The sequence below is a fragment of the Brienomyrus brachyistius genome, chromosome 13, assembly GCF_023856365.1.
Source record: "Brienomyrus brachyistius isolate T26 chromosome 13, BBRACH_0.4, whole genome shotgun sequence".
Taxonomy (NCBI): Eukaryota; Metazoa; Chordata; class Actinopteri; order Osteoglossiformes; family Mormyridae; genus Brienomyrus; species Brienomyrus brachyistius.
In genome coordinates, this window is record NC_064545.1 from 18,202,837 (window position 1) to 18,229,367 (window position 26,531).

Consider the following 26,531-nt stretch of genomic DNA (forward strand, 5'->3'; position numbering starts at 1 on the left):
TTCACACACACTACACCTAACACAAAAGACAAAACACAACTAAAACCTATGAATTATTACTGTAATGCAATTTAATTAGAAAACGCATACAAATACTGAACTAATGTCTTACTGTGTGGCTGTAGCCATCACACCGATGTCCGTCTGTTGAGGCTGGTCCAGAGGGAAACGTGTCTCTGTGGCAACAGACTGACGCTCTTAAAGCTGAATGAGCTGTAATTAGCATGCAGGCAACGTGAGGAGCCCCTGCTCAGGAGTAGCAGTGTTACTGGGGGGAGAAGAGGAGCAGCCCTCATAGTGCCACAGGAAGGTCAGTAGTCAACAGAGAGCTGGTTTACTATATCAATAACATCTTTATTTAAAAGCAGGAAAAAAGCAGGTAGAATTTATTCAATATGCCGATAAATTCAGTCCTCTGTGCAAACAGTAATAACATGTCAAAACATGTATACATTCATTAGTAAGGCTGCAGTGTTTACTAGTTAACGTGGTGCATACAGAATTTCCATGGTAGAACATGAACCAATTTAATAAAACCTCAAAAGAGGTAAAATAGGAAGAAAAAACAACCAGCGTACATTACATTAAGTGTCAGGCACTCAGTTTAAATAATTGGCTCTGCAAATTCTTCTTCAGATTCAACACTGACAGCCGGGTGACCTGAGACTTGTGCTGAATCCTTCATAGCTGGTTGATTTAATTTACTGAATTATTGTCTTTCTCCTGTTATATGGCAGTTAACAGTGTTGGCTACAGACAGCAGTTTTCTTGAACTGAAATGGGTGCCTTAATCCCTTTTTGATTATTTATTGAACATTTTCTACATAAATTGAGGTCACAACGTTATTCTCCAGTTATAGCTACTAATGTACGGCACTCATGCATAGGCACACAAGCAGAAAAACAGCAGTAACCAATATAAAGATACACCGCAAAAAAGATAGTTGATAATGAAATAAACATTAGATTTAAAACAGTATTTTTTAAATGTTTAAGAAATATATATCAGGAAGACTGCAGGGTGCCCTACACAGTTTAATGTGAATTCCTCCAATCTTCTCCAGTCATTGTTTTCGCATCCAGGAGACCTTCTCATGACAAAGGGTCAGTTCTTGCTGTCACCATCTGCTTCATCATCTCCAAGTAAAACTGAGCGTTGGCTTGAGTGCTCGGCTGTTCCGTCATCCCCCCCGCTCCCCGATGTTCCTACCAACAGTTGCCAGTTTTGTTCCAGTCTGTGATCATTTGAAATCCCTGCTCTTCAGCAAGAGGCCTCAGGGACAAAGGATCGCCACAGTGGACCTCCCTCTGTACACAGTGTGGGTGAAAGCGAGGTGGCCAAGCGGCGTGCGGCAATTGGCTGGCACCGCGTATCAGGGGAGGCACTTATGGGAGATACTACCAGAGGAACCAAGGGGAACCTGATACGCAGCGTGGAACATCTTTAAGGTGATATTCGCCTCTTTCAGTTCCACAGTCCTTGGGTGAGATGCAGGTGCTTCATTATCAAACAAAATCACTATTGGCTTCAGTGAGGGATTAATCAGCGCTTTGACACGTTTTGGATCTGCAAGATTTTCTCAAACCCCTGTCCGACAGTGTAGCCCAGGATTAAACCACCACATAAATTACTGAACCACAGAAAAGTGTGTTAATTGGCTGAGCCCCTCAGGACTCCTAGGAGAGGATTACTTCCACTCCTTCTCTATGATGTTAGACAGCGTTTGGAAACACTCGCTGTCTTTTACCTTGCTCTTGTGCTCTCCACTGCTGAGCCCCTCACACGTGGATCGCTCTGGTCTTTAATTCCTGCATCAGGTGTCCAGTAAAGCGTTCCTGTTCTCTCCAGCTTCCCCACAGTGACACCGAGAACAAACCCAATGACTTACCGGGGTCCAGGACAGCTGAAAGAGGGCCAGAAGCCTCTTGAGTGTTTCAAGCCTGACAGTGGCTGGTGTGACAGACTACCACTGACTGGTAGACTGCAGGAGCAATGCAGCTGGAGACGACAGTGCACTTGGCTGAGCTATAACTGACTTGGTTAACCAGGGCTTCTCCTCGCCACTCTGGGGTGATATGGGAAGCTGGAGTGAGAGCTGGAGGGTCCCCTACTGATTGCAAGCACAACTGGGGACAAACGGTGATGGAGAGCACCAGCTGTTGTTTAAGCCTTAGCTGTGGAAAGACTTCCACACAACAACAGAATTAAACGGTAGTTCCACGGGACAGGTACTTTGGCCTTTACTGATGTGGCCAGGTGATCTTCTGTCCACTAAGGATTAGCCTGGCTAGGTCCTGCTGTACAGGAGTCCGATTCACAGCAGAGTGCGACCAAGGAGGACAGTCCTTTCTAGGGGATGTAGGCGTCCGCAGCTGGCTGGCTCTGAGAATCCAACGTGGTTGACAGCGCTGCGAGAAAGAGGAGACGTCTACAGGTCAGCATATTTGCAGATGTTTTAACATTCAACTCAGTAAGACGTTCTTTACATAATTGCTATGGTATAATAGCTGGGGGGCGGTATGGAAATGAGTGTTTTGAGACGATACCTTTGCTGGCTTTGGTGTGAGAGTCGCCACCGCTCTCGCAGACAGCAGTCAGGAACTCGTCCATCTGCTTGAGAGACAGCGAGTTGTGCAGCGTTTCCAGCGGATAGATGGAGGGAACCATGGAGCAGCCCTCGAACCCTGTGGCAGAGCGGAGAGACTCATGGCGAGATCAGAATGACCTAAGAACCCCCCACACCCCCCCCGCCAGTAACTCGCACTGCTGTCATATTCACACACAGGTCACCCATAATCTCAGCAGACATTTCACACCAGGATTTACCCGACACCTTGAGAAACAACAAGGCTGAGTTCGGGTCACATCCAAGGGCTTCTGGTATGTAAATAAGAACTGGCACTGAGCTCCACAACCAGGGATACAACAAGCAAGATGCAACCAGTTGATAGTTGATGTATAACCAGGAAGACAGGCAGTCAGTATAGTGTATTTACGGTGCAGTCAAATTGATTTTATGCATTCATTAACTATATAGTTGCCCACTTATATAAATGTCCCAGCCAATGTATGGGCATGAAAGCACCGTACAAGCGAGTCATTTGTTTGTCATTCACATCAATCACTCCTCGCACACCCTCTCACGCACGCTTATCAAGCGTGATTTAAGCCGTCGTCATTTAACACCCCTGTCTCATGCTCCCAGACGCTGACATGGGCAACACAGCACTGCCAGTCAAACAAGTGCTCATTCCCATTGAAGAGCAATGAAAAGGCAGCCATCCGATACAAAATCGAAATGCAATCCTGAGACTGAAGAAAAAGCCCCCGATGTTTTCCCATTTTTCGTGGTTTAACCTCGGAGTGGGTGAACTTCTCAAGCTAGAACTCACTCACTGTAGCAAACAATGAAGGTCTGGGAAACATTACACGAAGATCAAACTAAACTGGCGTTTCGATGGCTAACGCTGCGGCCTTCCTCCTCAGACGCTGTGAGTTTTATCCCTGCCTCAGCCATGTACTGCCTTCTCTATACTTTGGTTTCCACTCACAGGCCAAAGACTTCGAAACTGACAAGCCCTGTGCCTCCTGGCATTGGTTCCAAGCCTGCCAAGCCTTAGTTAACTGCCGCTGCGGGGTCGTAGCAGCGTGACCTCTCTGTAGCAGACCCGCATGCAGATTCTCACGCCTCATGGCCAAGACTGTCATGCTATAGTGAACAGACTAAAAATGCAAAGAGCCATCATCATTTAGGGCTGCAGGTCATGTTTGGCTCACAGCTGAAACAGGTAGTCTCTCTTTCCCATTAAAATAATCTGTAGCGCTGATACCTGCATTCTGTTTATTGGCTTGCAGGGAATTTAGGAAAAGTACAGGGTTCATTTTCTCTGAGCTATAAACCAGCTATCAAATGCTGTGCTTCACAGATCACACAGAAAGTGGGGCTGGCACACACACACACACACACACACACACACACAAATACACAGAGTTTGTATTCACATCTTTGTGGGGACTGTCCATTCATTTCTATGGGCAAGGCCCTAATCCCAACAATGACACCCTTAACCTCCACCCAGCCATAACCTTAACCATCATTAACCAAACAAAATACAAGACTAAACATTTTTAGTTTTTTGACTGCAGTAACAATTTTTGTACCTTGTGGGAACCAGAAAAATGGTCCCCACATCATCAAAATAACAGGTTTTAATTAAATCCCAGGGAATTTGGTCCCCACAATGTAATATATACATAACCACACACACAGCTAAGGACTTCCTTTTAGTGCACTCAACTATCAAAATCATATGACGTTCATGAAAACAAAAATCCTCCCTCCACCAAAGCAAAAAACAATCAGAAGAAAAATCTGCTGACCAGAGATGTCTGTCATATCCTCCATATCTGACAGAACAGGCAACTATCTAAAGTCTAGTGGCTGGTGAAAAGCCAACATCTTGTAGAGAGTCAGAAAGACAGACAATGGACGAATGATGAACAAATATGACGCACGCTCTACACATGGAGCCCATTAGCCAGGCGGGGCAGCAGAGCAGCCCTGCGACCAGCAGTCAGTTACCCTCTGAGCTCCTGATGGAGCAGCATTTGGAGCCACAAACCCTGACGAGTAGCACAAGAAACCCCGGTACAGTTAGACAGCTTGTTGCCAAGGCAACAGATTTTGAGCTCGCATCCCCTGGCTACCCAGTTCTTTGGAGGCAGCCGTATAAATAAAACAGCCGTTAGTTCAGTGCCAAAGTGCCACCTTCACTGTACAAGTGTCATCAGAGTGTGTAATGGAAATGTGCCCAGTGCGTGATCATCGGGTTCCCACTTTCTCCATCGCTGTACTGGTGCAGAAGGGCTGATGGGAGTAATGAGACTTCAAATCCGCACTGAATGGGAGAATCTCCTGCTGTTCATCACCAATTGGTTTCTCATTTGTCTCTTTATCGGGTCACAATGGGTTAAACCTACGCAAAGACTGGCAGCACACAGAAATCCAGTCCATACTGGGATTTCAGGAACTTTCCGTTTGCGCTCAGTCTGAAGGGATTGACAGATAACCAGCATGTTATAGCATATACATTTCCCTACATCTACATTTCTCTACATCTAATATATGACCAATGGAGAAGATTCCATTGACTAACACCTTTCCATCACTTGTACCTCCTTGCTCAGGTATGATGGACAAATTGATTTTGCATCTTCACAGCAACTTAACACTGCATAACATGCACGCATAATGTGAACAAAGGGATTAAACAAAAGTAATTAAAAGGTAAATCAACCAACACGCAACAATTCAGTCTCACTAATTCACTATTAGCGGGGAGTAGCTGAGAGTGTCTATCACCCACTTCCAGCATTTATATTTTAATTAAGAAATATTTATCAAAACACACTTAACGAAAATGCAACGTCTCCATGGGAACGTCAATTTCTGTCTGGAGAAGCAACGCAAATGGAATTAACAAAAAGCAGCTGTTAGTGACCATCAGGGGAGGGTGTGAACAAGACTCCCAGACACACACACATACACACACACACACACACACAAATACAATTAAGAAGGTGTGAGGTCTGCTTTAGAAAGCCAGTGAGCAGATAGACAGGTAGAGATGTTAGGAAGAGATGTGGAGATGAAAATCCAGAGCCACGCTAAGAAAAGCATGTGTATGTTTCCCCGGGACATGCAAGGAAAACTGGGAACACGCATGTGAAAGAGGCAAATATCATCAGCAAGGTGCTTTGCATATGCCACTGATAATCGCTCCGGTAGCAGGAAGGGAATATAAATAAATAAATAAATAAAATAAATAAATAAAATAAAATAAATAAAGGTCATTACTGCTGCCATCTCGGCCACAATGCAGCTGCCTGCAGGGGCTGTGGAGAGGCACACACACAGGGGGTAGGAGTCCAATTTACAGACTCAAGCAGGAAGTCGATAAGCTTAGAAGGAACCAGGTTAGAAGGATTTAATGGTGACCGGCCCACAGTGACAGTTCAAATAGCATTTTTCTTGTCAGTACTCGAACTATTAAAGCAGGTAAGTGGATCTCTGTCCTCTGACCTACTGTAACTTTATCGGGACTAGTACCTAACATCAGTTCCTAAATCACTTGTTTCTTTGGAGAAAGACTTCAAACCACAAAAACACTGCAAGAAAAACAAAAAGTTCTGCAAAGGACTCAAGGCTCCTTTATCCCAAACACTGTCAGAAAAAAAACAAGTGAAATAAAAAATAATAAAAAAAAAAAAAAGCTACCGGAACTCTCAGTCACAGGAGTATCGACGAAATACACAGAGGCGGCCTCACGGAGGTTGATAAATGAATTCTGAAAGGGTGGATGATAATAAATTATAGGATGCTTAAAGTCATTTCTTCCTAATGCCCCCATTTGGTCTTTACAGAATAAAGTCACGCATGTTATCATCTGGGCCAAAAAGCAGCCAGGCACCGATGTCAGTATCAGGTGGCTAACTAACAGCAGTGAGGTTCTCTCCCAGCCAGCTACGGCTTCCCCGCTTTCACACGCTGCTTTCCGCATACTGCCACAAAAAGCAAGTTATAACCTCAGCGGTTGTTCATTTTAGCTTTCCAAGGTTAAGCACGCTGTAAATAAACACATCCACTAAATGGTTAGCAAAATAGTTAGACAAAATAGGTATTTAGGGCCCCCTGGTGGCTGTATCCATAAGTGTAGCTAATGAAGGCGCATAAAGGGGAAAGATGGCTCCGTAGAAAACATGTGCAGCCAGGTTACCTTAATAACATACAGCTGGTTTCACTGTAGCTCAATTAAAAAATAATTAGTTAACAACTGTGGAATGCCAAAAAAATTACGAGTTATTAAAAGTAAAAGCTATGACAGGTTTCTGTTTATATCAGAGCTTAATATAAAAAATGAGGTAACAATTTTTTAATACTTTTAGGGTGTTTCAGATCTGCACTATCAAACAGGGGTCATCTTCGGCCACCCAGGGGAGATCTGTTGCCTTTGTAGGTTCCTCTGTTCCTGAGAGACACAGGTGACCATATAGAGCAGACAGTGCTACAGGTGAGTTTTTGAGGGAGGAGCTCTCTGACACTCACACCACCGCATCCTTCCCATGGCAATTAATTACACTGGCAATTCACAGCTGCTACGGAAACATGTCGCCAAGGCGACAGTCTCTTCCATTTCCACAGCAACAGGATTCAGAGATCAAGGACACCTACCGTCCTCGTGGCCCTGGTTGCCAGAGAAGAGTTTTTTGCAGTGTGTGCAAGCGTAGTCTCGCAGGTCAGGGGCGCTGGAGGAGCCCCCCAGGACGGTGGTGCTAAAGATTCCAGTGCATTGGGGGCCTGTGCAGAAGAACCACGGGGCGGGGGGGGGGTGTTAGTTACCACCACAGATCATGCAGTTATTCAGAAAACGTCGCAGGTTTCTGAGCCGCAATGCATCCAGTTGTGCCCAACCGGGTGGAGCCACAGCAGTCCTCTGGGCCCTGGCTGCAGTGCCACAAAGTTACGCAATCGCAACAACAGATGACTTGCAAAAACTGCAGAAACAGTGCATGCACATGCCATGGAGTAAAACGTGCTAAAACACCCTGTAGCACATGACTTTAGCCTTGAGCGCATCTTCACATACTGCTGACACAGAGCATTTGTCCTGGTGGGGGGCCGTGACAGCTAAATTTAATAACTTCCCTACAGTACACCCCACCCAACGGCCGAGCACACGCTTATGAATACACTGCTCCCCTAACGTCATGCCTGCCTGCCCTCTGCGAACAAAACACTTTCCTTGGCACACGCTAGCATTTTTAAATAAATTTTGCAACTTGTTAAAATGACGTGAATTATAAATATCACGCTTGTGTTAGCAGGCTGCTACGCAATGTCAAGCTGTTCAAATGCCTTTGCTTGGATCTATTTCCGTTACAGTCTCGACATATTTCCACAGCAGCTGGATGGAACGCTGGACAGGGTGTTGTTGCCAAGGGGGGGGCAGGCCGCCATCTGACCTTCCACCCTCCGCGCCGGGAGCCAATGTTTTCCTCATAGGTCACAGGACCCTCGGAAGTCGACTTCCTGTGACCTTGGACAGGATCATTAACTGAGAGGAGTGTGACACCGAGAGCAGGAAAGGTGACACCGACCTAATCCACTCTGCTTTATCTCCGGGGGGTGCTGGGAGCAGGATGGAAAGAACCTGAAGCTGCTAGCCTTGGAGGAGGCATCCGAAAGCACCTAGGGAGACAGGGCAAAGGTCAGCGCAGGGGAACAAGTCAACCGGCAACTTCTGCTTTACCAATACAAGTACAACCACTCCTTGTATAGCGACTACCTCATCTAGCGACCATTCGCAAATACGATGGTAATAAAAAAAAAAAAAATCATTTTACAACCAAATGCACGCACTTAGAACCAAACTTCACATGCCTGACACCAACGCACAATGGAGTGAGAGAAATCTTTCAAGTACGAAAGGTTGTTAGATAAATCCACTTCATAACTGACAAAAGAAATTGAGTTTGGAAGACTGAAGCAAAGTCATAAGCATGGTCACACCTAGACCAATTGGAGTTTCACTTCACTTAAAGATCTGGTCACTGGAGTGGAACTCGGTTGCTAAAAGAGGAGTGGCTGTAGCTACATTATGATGATTCTATGACTCAATCATGGACGGACTGTGATGGGGTACCCCAACCTGCCCCGGCCACGCCCCAGTACCTCCACAGAGCCGGCCTTGCGGTTGCGAATGAGCGGCGAGCGTCTCCGGACAGCGGCCGGTTCGGAGAGCAGCATGGCGCGATCCGGCTCGTCGCGCGACAAGTCCTCCAGGCTGCCAGGGTCAGTCTTCTTCTGGAGCAGGAGGAAGAGAGCGGCAGGCCTGGGTCAGCCACCCATCACCAGCCACGTCCCGATTTCCGAGACCCAAGGCCACACCCACCTCGGCAGAGGCGGGGCGGAAACCGGAGCCCATTGGGACATTCTCTTCATCCTCGCAGCCCTTCACTCCGGGACTGAAGTGTAGCTCCACATGAAAGCGCTCTTCAGAGAAGGGGTCCTACAAGAAGCACATTCCTCAGTAGCACCACAAAGCTGCTCCGCAGGAGAGACGGCAGTGAGGAAACATACCTTGTTGTTGTCCTCATATAGCATAATGACGATCTGGGTCATGTAGTTCAGTTCTGAGACTGCACTCAGGTAATCCATGGCCCTCTTCCACTGTTGGTCCTTCTCCTCCTGTTCAAGACACGAGCAAAGTCCGAAGAGAGGCAAAACACACCTGGCAATGGCACCATCTAGTGGACAAATTTAGTGATGATTTAGTGGTGTGAACCTCCAGCACTTAACTTTTTTTTTATTAACTTAGAACATAAAATTAGCACAAACAGATTACGATACTGTGATTACAAGGTTGCTGGTTCAAATCTCTGGGTCTGCAGAGTCAGGCCCTTAGCCTCCAAAACCTCCAGGGACTGTGACCTTGGTTTCTCAAATAAAAATGTATGCTGCTTCAGGTAAAAGCTTCTACCAAATACGCCCCCTGAGCTTACGTCAAGCAGGCCTCCGTAGCGGAAGATGCTGAGGAGGGAATGGACGTGACTCTCGCTGGTGAAGTACAGCCTCGTGCGAACGTGCCGTCCCGGCGACATCACCCCACGGGAATACCTGTCCCGAAACACGGCCATGTAGCGCAGGTACATCTGCAGAGCGAAGTGCTGAATGCCCCCCCAGAGTCATGCTGACAATGCGCATCGCCAACGCAGCGACAGCAGGGCGGCGCTCTTCACGGCGTAGGGCGCGGACTCACAGCGGGTGCAGCTTGTTGACCGACTCATCCTCATGAGTCCTCTGCAGGTCCAGCTGGATCTTCTTCACCAGCGGGAGGCAGTAGGCATAGGCGATGTCCAGCTTCTCGTCTTTGTGAATGCCGTATTCCTGGTGTGACGAGTGACGAGCGATGAGTGAGGCCACCGAGAGCGAGCCAAGGAAGCGGGGGCTGGGTGAGAACAGGGGGGGGCCCAAACGCAGGGATTCACCTGAGGGATGATTATGTCAGCCAGGGCCCGGGACAGACAGAACAGCTCCTGCATGTCCTCCAAGCCCAGTGAGCTGTTGTGCTGCACATCGTACTTCACGCAGTCGTAGATGTCCGGGATCTTGCTGATCTCATAGCGGCCGCTTTTTGTCCGGAAGTCCCGCTCCAGCTTGGACCAGCGCTGAAGCATCAGCTCCAGGGTCTCGCTGTGGTACAGCTGCAGGTCTGTAGGGGGCGTGTCTGAGTCAGCTGGGTCTGGCTGAGCATTTAGAATTTGCCTGTGTGAGCGTCGGGAACGTCGAGGGGCAGACCTGCGGATTTGGGGTCCTCCAGTCTTCTGCGGATCTGGGAGGTCAGGCTCTGGATAAGGGCGTAGACCTTGTCGCAAGTCTTCACGGGGTTCCCCACCACCTTCATGGAGTTAACCAAGGAGGGGCTGCTAGTCGGGGCGAGCTGTACACAGAGCCACAGCAAGACACACTGAGCATCACATACAGGTCATGCTTACCAACAGAACAACAGAGGTGTTTATTGGCTGGGTAAAAATACACAGGTCATAAATCGGATGCTTACACAAAAAAAGCAATGACTGGCCAGGTGAGCAGAAGTACTAACGTTACGCAGGCAATGAACGATCTTTTCATAAAATCATGCATCAACTCGCAAATAATTAAAGGCAAGTTTTTACAAAAAAAAACAACTGAAGAGCAATTAAATTATAATGGCCTGTAATTCACCTTCAAAACCACTAGAGGCTTCGTGGGAATTATGAGCAGAGACACGGCTTTTATATCACCGGGTTTACAATTTGTCTTCAAACAGAGGTAAGTGCTTGAGAATCGCGGCCAGCTTTGGACCTGCCGATGGAGCAGGTCGGGTTACCCAGTTGAAGTCGTCCTCGCTGAAGTCCTTGTCCTGCTGCATGATCTCGTGCAGACGGGCCTTGACGCGCCGCTGGCAGCCGGTCAGGGGGTCGCTGTCGCTGTCCAGGAGCCCGTTCATGTTAGCGCTCTTCACCATCTGCACCAGGATGGGCGTGAGCTCCCCCTCCAGGGCCAGCAGGCCCTGTCACCCACATGCAGCATGTAACCATACACATGTACGCAACAACATAAGCACACACAGGCTATGTGGAAATACACAACCAGGACACACGCAAGCTAAAAGACACTTTGTGCATCTGCTCGAGTTATTTACACTGAGAAAGTCAATAACAACTCAGGACGGGGCGCCAACCCTTCTCAGGGTGTAAACAAAGCATCTATATTTTTATGGGACACCCCATTCATTTCTATAGGCTCGCTGTCACAGATTTTAAGAAAACTAACTTTGCCCAAAATAACAGGTTTTTATATATATATATCATATCATATATCATATCATATCATATCATATATCATATATCATATCATATATCATGGGTTACACACAGATTCACACCTATGGACAATCTGTCAATTCCAATTAACCTCAGCATGTTTTTGGACTGTGTGGGGAAACCAGAGGAAATCCCAAAATGTAACATGGGAAGAACACGCCAACTCCACACACACACAGCCGGGGATGGACACCAGAAGTGGGAGGTAACTGTTCTGATCACTGTGCCACCACAATGCCCTAAAAAGGAGGTTCATCTAAACTAATCTAATCTATGTAGCGCTGCATTATGGGTTGGCCTGAGCACCGCGGGCCTGTTCTGACCTTGGCGAAGGCGGCCGCCGTCATCTGAACTCTTCCCTCATCGGAGGCGTAGATCTTGAGGTCGTGCCGGTAGGTGCTGTGCAGGCGGAGGAGTCCACAGCCAGGAAAGCCAGCGTAGTCCCCTAGAGGAGACCGGACAGCGTCAGTTGTACCAGAACCGGGGACGCAGGCCAGGCACCTCCAAGCCTATGCAATCTCACAGCAGCACCAGCGCGGCAGGGGTTACACATTACGATGTGATCTGAGAACCAGGAGAGATAAGGTTTGCTGGCTGGAGAAGCACCAGCGGGAGCCCCCCAGTGACTCCACCCTGTAAATGAAACCTCATAACACCAATGACCCCTTCGAAGGACAGCGAGTAAAAGGGAAGATTTTTAGGTCAATGACAGTACAAAAAATATTTATGTAAAATATTTTCAGACACAAAATTCATTCAAGCATGGACCACTTCAGGAGTTCAATGTAAATTTAAAAGAGAAGTTTCTAGACCTTCCATGTACAACAGAACAGGCTGCAACCCCGTAACTGGAAACTTTCGGATACTAAATCTCATGTCCCAAATAACACCGAACAAAAACTATAATGATGAAGCAGTTGAAACATTGAAATGATCATATTGTTACAAAATAAACATTCCTGAAAGGGGTCATAGACCTTTTCCAAAAGGTTAAAGGCACCATTTTGGGGCAAAGGTTCTTCTTCATGACAGAACTAAGCAAACATTAGTATTACATCAATAGGATTAATCCGCCACAGCAGAATTCAAATGAAAAGCATGCATCCCCACTCCCTAATTTTAGAACATTCTGTCATAATTCACAGCCTTGCCATTCTAAGCGAACTCTGCAGTAGGGCTGGGCAATATAATCCATATATCAGCGTATCGTCATATAAAGTTTAATCGGGAAGAAAATGAGGAAATACTTTGATCAGCTATCAATAAGGAACATTGCTTCGGAGCACATATCAGCCTATCGCATGACAGGATTGAACGCAATTCTAACCAATCATACGGCAGTCTTTAAAGAACGACAACCTACGCCCAACCAATGCACGCCAAGGTTGATAAAGCTGGACATCATCTTAGACGAGAAAGCAACAGCTCTGCAGACAAGACATCTTTTAATAAAAGAGATATTGTGGATAAACAAGGAAATGAGACTGGTGCTTTTCGCAGTTTAAAGTCCGACAAGCGGCAGACTGGTGCTGTGTACTGTAAACGCTGCTAAACATCTGCCAACTAAGACTAGAAGCATTGCTGTGTAGCAAAACATACAGGATATACACACCACCAGGCAGAGGCAACAGCAATTTGACAACAGCAATCTCCACTTTCAATCTGAAGAAATATGGAACAAATCACACCCCGTACTAGTTCAAAAAACACTAGACACAGCGTTTTACTTTGTATTATGGGATGGGAGGCAGCTCTCCTAGTAAATGTCAAACGGGACAGTCAGGTGAAAAGAAAACAGCAACAAACCTCTGCCTGCATTTTTCTAGTGGTACGGCCTACAAAAAAAAAAAAGCTTATTGTTGTACGACTTCCATCCACCCATGGAGTACTTGGAGAAACCCCACAATGACATGGGAAGAACCTGCAAACTCCACAAACATGTGACCCAGGCGGAGACTCGAACCCGGGTCCCACAGGTGTGAGGCAACAGTGCTAACCACTGCACCACTATGCACCACCTGTTGTACGATTTATTTATTAAAATTAAATTTCAGTTTGCAGTTCAATTTGCTGCCTTTTTCCATGTTCTGAATCAGTATAAGAGGAATACCGAGGAGCCAAAGACTCAGATGATATTGTGATAATGATCAATATCGACTGATATGAAAAATAATTATTGTGATTAAAAATTTTGCCATATTGCCCAGCCCTACTATGTAGTGACAAAGGAACCGGCCCACATTCCGCTGATATGTCACCTGCCCAGAAGCCCCTGGGCCTCAACGGGACTCGGACCCCAGACCTGCAAATCGTATCATCGGTCTGTCAACGGCAGTTACTGCCATAGTTTCTCCGCAAACCACCTCTCACCCGGAAACACCCCCAGATCTCCAGCTCTCCAAGACGAGGACTGGAGAAACTAACTGGAATTCTGCATCAGCAGTTACTACCAGCTAACCCTGCAACAAAAAAAAATAGCGCTAGCTAATCCTAACCATGGAACTTCCTGACCACCAACAGACACCGGTTGCATTTCCCTTTTATCAATCATGGATTTTGTAGGAGTTTCCAATCGCCTTGTTCTGAATGGCGGTACCTGGAGTCTTTTTTTGGTTCTGTGTGCATTTAATGATGATGAATGTGGCTGAAAACACTCAGAATTGGGGAGATATTAAATATGTTAGGGCCAACGCAAGGAGTGAGTTTAGTGCAGCAAGCAGGTGGGGGGGGGGTCCATAATCCTTCTTACCACAGCCAATAGGGGATTCACAACCCAGGGACCTGCGACTACCATCTGGTTAACGAAATGCAGAAGACAATTAACAGAACACTTGCAATTGGGAGGTACAGTTTAAACAGTTCATTTAGCTGAAAACAGGATGAGCATAGGTGTCTGGTCACATGAGTGCTTGGGCAGGAAGCTGGCAAGTAAAGCAGCTATTAAAAATTACACATGCAGAACATATGCATTTTAAGTCCCTTTAAAAGTTTGTAGCCTTGTTTAGCATATTAACAAAATATAACACAAATTTGCACTTCCCACTGAAGAAATAACTGGTTCACCATTGCAAGTGTAATGGTAAATTAGTTGATATTCCTACATTACTCATGCACACAGGAGAAAAATTAATACAGAAATTCCAGGTGATCCTGAATGCAGTGAGTCCTCCCCACCACAAGAGGAGCAGTGACGCCACAGATAGATGATGGAAATGGAAAAGGACAAGGAAGGAGCAGCACATGTCATTCAGAAAATAGACCTTGGCACGGCTGCTGCTGTACTTATGGTTTATTTACTATAGCCGTTAGTAGCCGAGGCATTTGGGCGCCTTCTTCGGCTGCCCGGCGCGTGATTGAAGTCTGAAGCTCCTCTCTGGAGGACGTCCCTTATTGGCTCGATGCCACACCGAGACGAATGTCCTGTTTACGGGCTCAACATCTATTTATATGGGAGTGGAAAATGGAAAAGTCATTTTTAGAAAGCAATCTGCAAGTAGATCGATTGGTTCCTTCTGACAAGCTGAAATGAACTGGCACAGTGGATTCGCCTGTTACCTCCCGGGATCGCCACAGCCCTGACTGACTGATAGGGTAACAATAATGAATGGGTGCTATAATATTATTAATTACTATTATTACTATTATTATTATTATTATTATTAAATAATAATAATGATCATAATAATAATAATAATCTCAGTACATACAGCTTTTACAAATTAGTAATCGTACAGTTTTGAATACCAAGAATAGAAAATACAGACGCTCCTCTACTTACGAATGAGATACGTTCTGAACGGCCGTTTGTAACTTGAAATCATTTTAAGTGTACACGCAAGTACAAAGAACTAGGATGCTGGGAGTACGCACGCTACGCTGCTGCGCGGCGGGAGTAGCGGCCAGAAGTAGTACTTACAGTCCTCTTCATTCGTATGTCTGAAAGTTCGTAAGCAGTAGAGGAGCGTCTGTATAATAAATATCAGGACAGTGTGACTGACAGAAATGGAGAGAGACTCTCAGATTTTGTACCAGGACGGGGAGAATATCAGAATTAAAGAGAAACGCAGAGGAAGAGAGCATGAATGCAGTGGCATTAAGAAGAGGATGAGGATGGAGGATGGACTGCACTGGGAGAGCAGGTGCTGCTGCATGTCCAGCATGCTACCTTGTCCTCCGGGGTACATGCAGCGGAAAGCCCTGCCCAGCTCCTCAGCCTGCACCCGGCCCGCTGGGGTCAGCTCGCCGCCCCACTTCAGCACCAGCAGCAGTGAGGGATCCTCTTTTCGGCAGTCTGGAGGGAGCAGACGCACATAAGGCCAAACTTCTGTCTGAGTGGGAGCCAGCTCAGCCTCTACCCCCCCCATACAACTCAGGACGGAACTCAAACTTTGTCACTCATACTATTCGCACTGCAACTCATAGTGGAACCCTGTCATGTTACTATTTCATTTCCTAGAGTCTGCTGTGTACAAAATATACATGTAACTGTACTGTTTGTTTTTCTCCCTCCTCCTTATTCTCTCGTTTTTACCCAAAAAAAACATCAATTAAAATCTGACTTCTCAATTACTTGGCAATATGGTGGAAGGAAGACACAGCATCTCAGATAGTGCTCTTTAGTTTAACTTACTTTCCATAATTCCTGTATACAAAGATAATTGCTGCTAAAACAAAGGCTAGCCCTCACTCGTAGCCACATGATCTTACAACATAATACAGGACATAATAATCAGATGATAATTAATAACATGCACTCATATACACACACATTTAAATTATATTTATTGTGTATAACTATTTAGTTTAAGATGTGGTTATTGAATAGGGCTGAATGATATTTGAAAAACGATGAAATATTTGTCACAAATAATTGAAGTACTTCGATATTTATTAAACAATAGCCAAATGGAAATTGTTATCTACCAATAGAGTCTGTTAAATAAAGACAATCATTTTCATTCTTGCCGTTGGACTCACTCATAGACAGTGTGGAAATTTTACAAAGATTTTAAATGTCTTGTTTTAAAAGACTTGTAATATTCATCGCAAGAACGTCAAATAACGCGAGGTGATTTTTTCCTAATATTAGTTGTCACGGTGTAGGTTTGGCACAGGTTACTGTTCCGGAATTAAATCCGTACTCAGAGATATTCACATTTTACCTTCCTCCTCACTGGAGGTTTTGGGTTGCCCATGTGGCAGGTAGGTGAGCTGTACTTTCCGGTTGATTCCTGAGAAATGGCCATACCTGGAAAGAGAGGATGGAATGTTCAGAACTCAATATATTCTTACCTTAACATTTGAAATTCATTTGTCATTTATCTGCACCCAAAGCGACTGCAAAACCAGCCTACACTGCCAAGCGACTGAGGAATGCCCGTAAAAATGCCCATTTCAGTTTCAATGTCTATTACAAAGCAACTGAACTGAAACTGCATATCTTTCTCCACATCTCGCCATATTCCCCACCTTAAATGCCACATCTCACCAAATTCCCCACCTTAAATGCCACATCTCGCCCCTTAAATGCCACATCTCGCCCCTTAAATGCCACATCTCGCCACTCCCCATCTGAGTCGCCCCCTGGCTCTTGCAGGCGCTAAGTCCTGTTGATGTCCCAGAGAGCAGATGTCACTATGACCTTTCTGAACACCATCCAAAACTGTCTCACGTGCCACATGAACCCAAACCTAATTATCCGCCAGTAGCACTCGTGAAAGATAACACCAATATGTCCCATCGCGGTATCACCTGCTTAAAGCACGGCATTCTGTTTTTACCATATATGGGCTGGGCATTCTTTTTGCAGTCAAAAACATCTGTGCACTCCCGGTACATGTGAACACATTGTGACATGTCCCAGGTGGATGCGGGCAGAAAACGCACAGTCAGGACAGCTGCACGACCAAGCCGAGAGACAGGGATGGACAGCACTCCCAAACAGGCAGGTCTCTGGGGAGATCCAGGCTTGAAAGTAGAGGTCTGCAGTTACAATGTCAGTAGGGGTGCAGTGGCAACTGGACGTTAATTCGGTTGCGCTTGTTAGAGAACCAGTAATAAAGAAGAGAAAACCTTTTACTCCTGTCAAAAACAACAGGCGTAAGAAGTGCGCACTGGTAGTCATTCACACTGGATTCCCTTCAGAGAGAGAGCAGGAGAGAGGGAGAGAGAGAGACAAGGAGAGAGGAGGGAGGGAGATGTACAACAGTCAGTCACGGCCTGGGAGGAGAGAGACAGTGGCTGGGAGGCAGAGACGCCTCAGGCGATCAGAGATATTCATCCAGAGACAGGGGTCACCATCTTGTCACCAAAGGCTGCTGAAGGATAGTCCCTCAGACTGCCGTGGTTTGAGTACATTAAGACATTCGAGAAGGAGACAGGCTAGTTAAACTAGTACTAACAGGTCGAGCTGTGGAAGCAGACATAGGATTTAAGCCCGAAGCGTCATGGAACAGGAAGAGGATAAAATTTTGAAAATCTGATCTTGCCTGTAGGGAACATTGAATGAAGACAAAATAATATAGTGGATGTTCTAAAACAGGCCTGGGAGGAAGTCCAACCAAAGAAACGGAGCAGCAGAGCGAAGGAGAGAGCTTGTGCATTGTGTAAACATAATTCATTAACACATACTGTACACTAACTGTCTGAAAAAGATCACAGCTCAGTGCTGCCAACAATACAAATACTACACTGTGTACACTCAACACCACCTAACAGCTACTCACATCTCCAGAACCGTCCTCAGCTGCTCCAGCTTGGACTTCTTCTCCTCAATCTCACAGTCGTTGTGTTGGCCCAGTTCTGCCAGCAGCTGCCGGGCGATGTCCAACAGCTCCTGATGGGGCGGTCCACAGGAACGGAGAGATTAAAGCACTGTCGTCTTCGTAAAGCTTTCCCAGTCGGAATGAGCCGCCCTGGGGGCGCCAGTGACGAGTCAGGGTCACCTGCAGCTGTTTCGGCTTCTTCAGTTTCAGCTTGCCCGTCTTGTAGCCTCCGTATTTCTCAAACAAATCAAAGAACCTGAGGAGACAAACCGAGGAGAGCAAACAGAAGACTGATTGATTGAGCGATTATTAAGGGCTATACTAAAGAGATCTTGCAAATATAAAGTGGATGCATGAATCGACATATCAGGACGGCAATGCATCGCAGGGCACACACTCACACTACGGTCAACTGAGAAGGACCAATTCACCAAAACCAATGCTTTTGGGCTGCTGGAGTAAACCGGAGTTCCCTGAGGAAACTCGCGTAAACACAGAAGAACTCCACACACATTCAGTCAAAATGCTGTTCTAAGTAATACAGAGCTGCTTTAATTAAGAAAGCTTAAGATGATTGCTGCCGATTCCCTCCAAGGGAATCCCGCCTAAATGCTCGGGACACTTCAAACTCACATTGGGTTCCTCACTTCCATCTTCATCTTCTGCTTTGGCGTCCGGTCGCCGTGTCGTATTACCGCGATCACACAGCGCAACTCCATCCTGTAGCAGGGAACAGATCAGCGTTCGAAAATCTGGGCAGCATCTCTGCACAGCGCAGAAGGTTAAAAGCACTTGCTTCATTTGACAAAGTGAGCGTTTTGGTGAACTATGAATACAACTGAAGCGTGGATGGGAAATTTCCTTTTCCCTTAACCGTTGTTAAGATTTTCTTTGTAGGTCCCTTTGCTTGCCGTGCTAAGCAGAGTATTAAAGCACTACTTAGGGATCATTACGCTGCCTGCAACTGACAATAGATATGGATCATTTTCGGAATGCTGGGGAGATGTGCCGCATGACCTACATGGTTCCAGAGGTGGTGGGAACGATGGGAATGTCTTCAGCTTCAGTCGGGATGGACCAAGGGATGTGAAACTGCGGGGCCAGCTCACGCATCACGATGTTCCTGAAATGACCCAAGGGCCGTGACTGTCTGCCCCGTGTGGGTGTCGTGCACGGATAAGCCGGCTTTGGAATTTACGCATGCCTGCCCGCTTCACGTACCCCAGGATTTTGGCACAGTCATCATAGTACTTCATGGAGTTCTTCACGAAGCTGAAGCCATTGACGTCGCAGACAAAGGAGTGGCCGTTTGCCCGAAGAAGGTCGAACCCACACACGGTTTGCTGGAGAGTAGAAGGGTCAGTCATAGCCCGCTTCGCCATAAAATCGCCAGCTACAAACATGGAAGATAAACGGTGCTACGCGCTAAAGGGACACAAGATCCACGGCTGACAGCAAGACTCACCTTGAATGCCAGACAGACCTTGCGAGCCACCAACTTCTCCATGGCGGTCAGCATCACGGGGTAACGGACCTCTTTGCCTTCGCTGTCGCGCTCTACCTTGCCATCCAGGGCAGGTGACTTCCGTGCCTCAGCGTGGGCGTAGTCAGGGCTCACTGTGTACACCTATACCCGAGCGCACACCCAAAGTGTGTCACAATGTGCATCAAGGCAAAGATGCGTGCTCGCCCCCAGAACATGACCAGCATAGCATCAAGGTGAAGCTGCGTGCTCGCCCCCAGAAAGTACCTTGACATCTGTGCCATCGGTGGGCATGAACTCTTCGTAGATGTACGATCCCGTCTTGCGGACGCTGCTCTCTGGCGAGTAGACACTGCTACGGCTGCCAATCTGTGAGGGAGTGCCAGGGCTCTGTCAAGCTGCAGTTCTTCACCAGGCTACATGCCTGCTTTTAGATTAGGGCTTGTCATGTAATGCAAGTAGCTGGACAGAAGCAGACTTGGAATTTACCCTCAGAGCTCTTTACACAGTTGCAAATGGTTCAGCTAATCCCTAGATAACTGTGTAAATATATGAGAAACTTTTTAAATCCATCATTAAGCCCTTTTCAAGCGAAGAGAAGAACCTACAGTCTTCTCGCGTGCTTGGAAAACAGTTGCTTGCGTCGCCATAGTGACTATGCTGTCCTGATTAGCGAGCGAGCACCTCGCTACCATCAGTACTCTGAAGACATGTTTTTCCTCAAAGCGACTGCTACTCGAAGGGGAGATTAAATATAACACCAGACCTCTTCCCTGCCTTGAGGCCGTCTTAAGGGACTCCATTTCCGCAATCGCAGTATAGCTGTCACAGAAATCACCATGACACATTTCCTCATGGGATGCAGACGGCACAGAAAGGAGGGAGAGAGATAGAGAGAGAGAGAGACAGAGAGAGATATATAACCTTCCGGAAGAGGCGCTGGCTACCCCCGCCGGCAGAGGTAGGGTAGTAGATGTACACATTGTGGTCTTCGGCACAGACTGGCTTTTCCACAAAGGGTTTCTGGAAGACCTCTCCGTTGACCTCCACGTGGTCCTCACCCTCCACCAGGCTGCACTCTGAGAAGACACAGTCTCTCAGCCAAACGCCAAATTAAACAAGACTCTGAGACTCGGACAGCTCATGCAGTCTGCTGGCACAGGCTCAGAGGACAGAGGGACACCAGACTTGGCTCTGCTCTTTCATTATTTAGTATGTTTGTCGTCACACAGAGCACATAAACCTGGATACTCTTACAGAGGCAGAAGAAACTCATGTGGGACCTGAGCCCAATTTGCTGCACACATTTTCTGTCACAGAATGAAACCCTGACTAGGACTGCTGACTGACGAGAACCTGCCCCCCCACCACCCACCCTCCGGTCTGTCGGGGTCCCGGTTCAGCACAGCGTAACGAGGCAAGTCGATGCCCTCCTCCCTCAAGATCCGATACACCTCCCTCCTGAAAAACACACATCATGGAAATTCGCCTCTTAGAAGAGGATGGGTAGACTGGTGAAGGTAGGATCAAAACAGTAACAATATTCCTCTCATTGTACAAGATACGGTTAATTTAAATAACTTTCCAATAATTAGCCAAAATTCAAAACAGAAGGTAAGTGCATGTTACAGGCAAAGTAAGAAGGTATGTGAGCGATTCCTAATCTACTCCTTTTTTTACAGAATATTCTGGACCAGAACACCACTAGATTACAATGCAGGTGTGACTCACCTGTCTTGTATGAAATATTGCATGTTCAAGTCATTGATAAGAAGTGGGTTTCTCAGCTTGGCGTAACTCACTGCCTTGTCTAGAGGAAACCCTGAAATCACACAGAAACAAGTGCAAATGTACATCTTACAACAAGCGCAGTGAAATTAAACACTGGCCTTTTCCATAAACCCCAACACATAAAGGTCACGAGGCTACCCAAGTGTTAAGCACACTAGAGATGAAACGTGGGTAAAAGCTGGGCAGCCGGGCACCGCTGACCCCACGACCATGAGCATGACCTCAAGGAGCTACCTTTGGAGTGGAAGGAGATGAGACAGTCGCAGAACGGCCACTGCTCCACCGACTCATTCAGGATCACCTCCTCGGGGAAGATGACCACCGTGATGTACTCGAACTTGCAGAGTCGCTCCAGGATCTGGGTCATGGGCTTGGATCTGGACTTCTTCATCATGGAGCAGATCCCCACCACGATTTGCCTCTCGGGAGGCTGGGGGGACACCGAGTGCAAGGCGTATCCTTTGAAACCGCTCATCCCGCCACTTGCGCTAGGCTGCTCCGCCGAAGCCGGTCCCCCTGACTCTAACGCACGGATTCCAATCTGCTGCAGAGCCTCGCTCGGATATAAAAGCGAACGTGGCCTTGTTAATATCTCCAGTTATTTTTAGAACTAAGAACATTTCAGCCAAAGCTCCTTTTAGTCGTCTACGCTAAATGACATTATTCCCAACCCCCCTTCAATTTTTACTTCCGTTTGGCATGCAGCGGGTTCAGACGAACAGCATAACGCAAAGGAGCGGCCGCCGTGGCCTGACGCCCCCTTCCCGCCAGCGGCGTGCTCACAGAGTCTCCCTCATCGTTGTCCTCTGGCAGCTCCGCGTCAGTCCTCATTCCGCTGTCCCCCGGGCCTGTGTGCTCATCCTCCTCAGAGCCAATGAAGAAGGTGGCAGTGGCACGCCGGCTCCCAGGACGATGGGGTGCGGGCATCACAGCCCTCTGTGCGGACCCTTGCTGTCCGGCTGTGCCATTGCATGCCAGAGCACCACCGACACGACACCGGGGTGACTAGGGGCACTGAAAACTCCCTATGAACACTAGAAGTAGGTGATCTACACAACCCCAATTTCCCCCAGGATGATCGAGACGATGGCGACAGCCTCCAAGATGGTTTGCATAGCTTTACCTAAACCTTGCCGTGACCCAACATCTATGGTAGAGGTGTCACAGTTCAGGAAACACCTCCTGCAAGGAAAAAACACATTAAAGTTCAAGTTACTTACTTGTGCAGGCCCAAGACCAGAGTCCATCTTGTCCTTTAACACTCCACCACAGTGAATTAGGGAAAGCAAATCTGCTGAAGCTGCAAGCAAACCACATCCAAAGGAAGGTTAGATATGTGGGATCAGCAGTGGGTGGGAAGGCAGCTCCGCAGTCACAGACTGACCCGGTGCCTCCCCCAATGCAGCTGGGACTCGGGGGGGGCCTCACAGCCACTCTCGGGACAGAACATCGAGCTACACAGCTGCCAAAAATAACTCATCTCCGTCACTGAGGTGATGAAAGATTGAAGCAAACAGAAGGTGACCTGTCCAGCAGATGTACGAATCAAGGACCCCCGACAGACTATTAAAATGATGAACAAACATTTACACCCCAAACGACAGTCTAGCTGACTAGGAAATGAAGACAAGCACATCTTGCATCATAAGTGCCTCCATAACAGCTTAAGGATCATCGATCCTTCTCGAGTTGGTACTGCCAGGATATACACCATCCAAGAAGTATAAACTCAACTGTAAGATGCTAAAACACTCAGCCTTTCTGGAAAAATATTTGCCAAGTGTTTCCTTTCCTGTTAATTTTAAGCGGGAGGGTTATGTGAGAAATATATCCTCACAGCACAATAGCCTGCTGCTATTCCCTCTCCGAGAGGGAACCACGCTTTCTGTTGACACAGAAATGGAGACTGAGGAGAAGGATTTCACTGGTCAGTTGAAAGTCACTGTCATGCAGTGGTTAACCATATTTTCTCCTTTCAGCAAGCACTCAAACTACAAGGGTAAAGGAAATATCTGGGAAAATATGGAAAGTGCATTTCGGAAGGCCTCATTGCTGTAGCGAATGAACCTCATTTATCGCACCGCTGCAGCGACGACTGCAACAGAACGCGGGACAGCTGCGTGAGATTAGCAGACACACAGCATGATTGGCTGCTTGGGGTCAACAGGCCACGCGCTGTTGGAATTTTATCGCCCAAAACAAAAAGTTGTGCAGTTATCGTGTAACTATCTAACCTTTATGACAGCCATGGTGTCGGGGATCAAGGAATCCATGCCCTGGAATTAGCAAGCAAGGGACTGTAATGCGAGTGATGTGGCGTACACTGAGCCACTGAGCGGCTGCTTCTCAGAAGATGCATGGATTTCCTCCTCCATCCCAAAACGACAGAAATATAAAGACCACAAGAAACCAAAAAAATTAAAAATAAATACCTGGATGCTGAGAAAGGTAGTAGAGCCCACACCCAGGCCTAAGCTTGGGGGGCATTAACTCGGGCTGGGAGATTAGGGGTGATACACTTGGTTTGTTTCCTGGAGCTGAAATGTGTTTGGTATCAGGTGAACTCTAATCAAGATGGAGGTTGAACTAATGACAGACTTCTGCTCCCACATGACAGACCTGTCAAACCGCATTCAGAAAACTTATAACGTCAGTCTAACGCAACTACATTACAACAACATCTGTACAAACCCGTAAAAACACAACTTTTCATCCTACTATAAATGATAAACATCCATCAATCCATCCAGTGTTCCTCCCGAGTAGGGAGGGTCCAACCCAGGCACAACAGGGCACAGCTGGATACATTCTGGATGGGATGCTAGACCTTCATGAGGCACCTGCATACACAGTCACACACACACGCTGAGAAAGTTAAATACAGTAATTAGCCGAAGTGCATGTCTTTGGACTACGGCAGGAAACTGGAGACCACGGAGGAAATCCAGACGACGTGGGGTGATCCCATGACCTGGACAGAGGCGGGATTCCACACTCCCAACCCCAGAGGAGTGCTGCGACAAGGCTACCCACTGAGCCACTGTATATGAACTGCTTTCCCTCCAACATTTTCCACTTAAACAGATGGAGATACTTTAGTGAAACATGTAACTAAATGCTCCAAAATCCTCACCAGGAAAAGTGGTTTCGAGTTGGATGGATGTAATGAATACATGGCTTAAAGACGATATAAGAGCAGTTGCACAAGGATCAAGTTTCTTAATTAAAGATACTGTAGGTTCTTCAACATTCCACACTGCCACCTAGCGTGTGCACTATGACATCTATGTCACACTTTGTAAACCGGTGTTTTTATATGATTTAGGCAAAGCTCTTAAACTTGTCATTCGGCTAATGAGGTAATGACAGTCTGTTTAATCCGAAAAGAAAACAATACCAAGCTCAATAACTAAGGTTTTAAATACATGTTGCCAACTTGCATCACTTCCATGAGCGTAATTAGGAAGTTAATATTGACCTAGCACAGTTCCTTATTGGGGGTTTCGATACAGAGCTTCTTTCCATTACGCCTGAAGTGGGCGACGGGCTAAAAATATCTAGTCAGTATTTGCATGTAAACGTTATTATTTTTTTTTTTTATTGGAAAGACAAAACTGCGTAAATGTTATGAGAGGTCAAGGAGCAGAATCAGCAGCCTGCATAGTTTGCTCGCAGCATTGGTTGAACTGAGTGACCGGATGTGTTCGAGACCCAAATAAACATTAAAATCGCTCATAAACAGTGATGGCTGTCATCTGAGAACCCAATGAGAAAATCAAAGCGACGCTTATCTGTCTCCTTCATGCATGGGTAAACGCTCAGTAACTGAGCTGACTAACTTCAATCGCTTATTATAAATGTCTAATTAATTGTGACAGCTGCATTAATTATCTGCTTAAAGTACGCAATGGTGTGCAGAGAAAACGGAACAATCATTCATGCTAAGTGATTCCCAGGGAAATCTAATTTATCTACAAAGGAGCCAATTATGACAGAACTAAAACTGAGACCGCATACTTACACAAGCAGATGACTTTCCTCGCGCTCGTCCGCTTCCTCACTCCGAGACACACCAGCGGCGCGTTTGCGCTCTAACCCCATTTGAGGAGCGCTGACTGTCGAAGGCGTGTCGCTTTGATTGGCGTCACTTTGAGCCAATGTTGAGTTCGAAAGCAGCCGAGAGGGCGTCACCCTGCCCTGGCCCGTTAACCAATATCCACCGAGCGGAACGAAATTTCTGGCAGGCCGTCAAACTTCTGCCCAGTTGAGGGAACGGGGAGACCTCTAGCCGTCAATGATAGTAGTGCAGACTGCCGGTCTAAGAAGTTCGTCACTGGGAAGTTTTACAGAAGCTCATAGCACTCCATTTGTAATGAAAGGCACAAGGCATGGAACAACCCAGGATCACAGGGCACACTCACACACCAGTTACTCACACACATTTAGCAAGTCCAATTAGCCTCAGCATGTCTTTGGACTGTGGAGGAAAACCGGAGTACCTGGAGGAAACCCCACGACGACATGGGGAGAACATGCAAACTCCACACACATATAACCCAGGCGGAGACTCGAACCCGGGTCCCACAGGTGTGAGGCAACAGTGCTAACCACTGCACCACCATGCTGCCCCATTTGTAAACGTATTTATTTATTTAGAAATTGTCAACAGCTAGACTGTACATATCTGCATTCTCTACAAATGTGTATACTAGATATTATACCATTTTTTTCACGCCGTTGTGGCGAGCATTGTTCACTGTTGAATACGTATGCACCGTACCATATGCAAAACTGCAGACGACAGGAAATCCTGCACAGCATGGATTGTTTTGGTATAATGAAAACTGAGCGATAACTACACAGAAATTTCAGCTGGGTGTTTGGAATTTGGGACATCACCATAGCCTTGGCACAGAAGGACCCACAGACAAGCGCGGCGGGAGAAATAGGCGATTTAGGCCTCTTGATGCAGGCCTGGTGACAGGGGTGGTGTGTGATGTACCACTCCAGTACCAAAAAGCAAAAGGCGAACTTCAGCACTGTTGCCCAAGTTGGTATTTTTATAACA

The 26,531-nt window shown here is 46.8% G+C and overlaps 1 protein-coding gene across 3 annotated transcripts; it reads right to left on the reverse strand.

Moving 5' to 3' along the window:
* Window positions 1-333: 333 nt before the first annotated feature.
* Window positions 334-25,589, reverse strand: LOC125705992 (inositol hexakisphosphate and diphosphoinositol-pentakisphosphate kinase 2-like). Of its 3 annotated transcripts, XM_048972404.1 has the most exons (30): window positions 25,485-25,589; window positions 22,247-22,645; window positions 21,698-21,893; window positions 21,404-21,494; window positions 21,048-21,133; window positions 20,597-20,751; window positions 19,940-20,041; window positions 19,655-19,816; window positions 19,411-19,532; window positions 19,211-19,312; window positions 18,823-18,909; window positions 18,370-18,445; window positions 18,151-18,260; window positions 17,498-17,563; window positions 16,588-16,673; window positions 15,591-15,716; window positions 14,175-14,219; window positions 11,749-11,870; window positions 10,930-11,112; window positions 10,359-10,500; window positions 10,049-10,272; window positions 9,820-9,947; window positions 9,563-9,677; window positions 9,141-9,248; window positions 8,953-9,069; window positions 8,733-8,864; window positions 8,159-8,249; window positions 7,233-7,358; window positions 2,548-2,685; window positions 334-2,409 (listed from the first exon to the last, which is right to left on the reverse strand). In XM_048972404.1, the coding sequence occupies exons 2-30, from the start codon at window positions 22,388-22,390 to the stop codon at window positions 2,351-2,353; spliced, it is 3,441 nt and encodes a 1,146-aa protein (XP_048828361.1). In that variant the 5' UTR covers window positions 22,391-22,645; window positions 25,485-25,589; the 3' UTR covers window positions 334-2,350. The 3 variants fall into 3 exon arrangements, with proteins under 3 accessions (XP_048828361.1, XP_048828363.1, XP_048828364.1); XM_048972406.1 differs by lacking the exon at window positions 7,233-7,358; XM_048972407.1 differs by lacking the exons at window positions 7,233-7,358; window positions 14,175-14,219; window positions 17,498-17,563.
* Window positions 25,590-26,531: the final 942 nt, after the last annotated feature.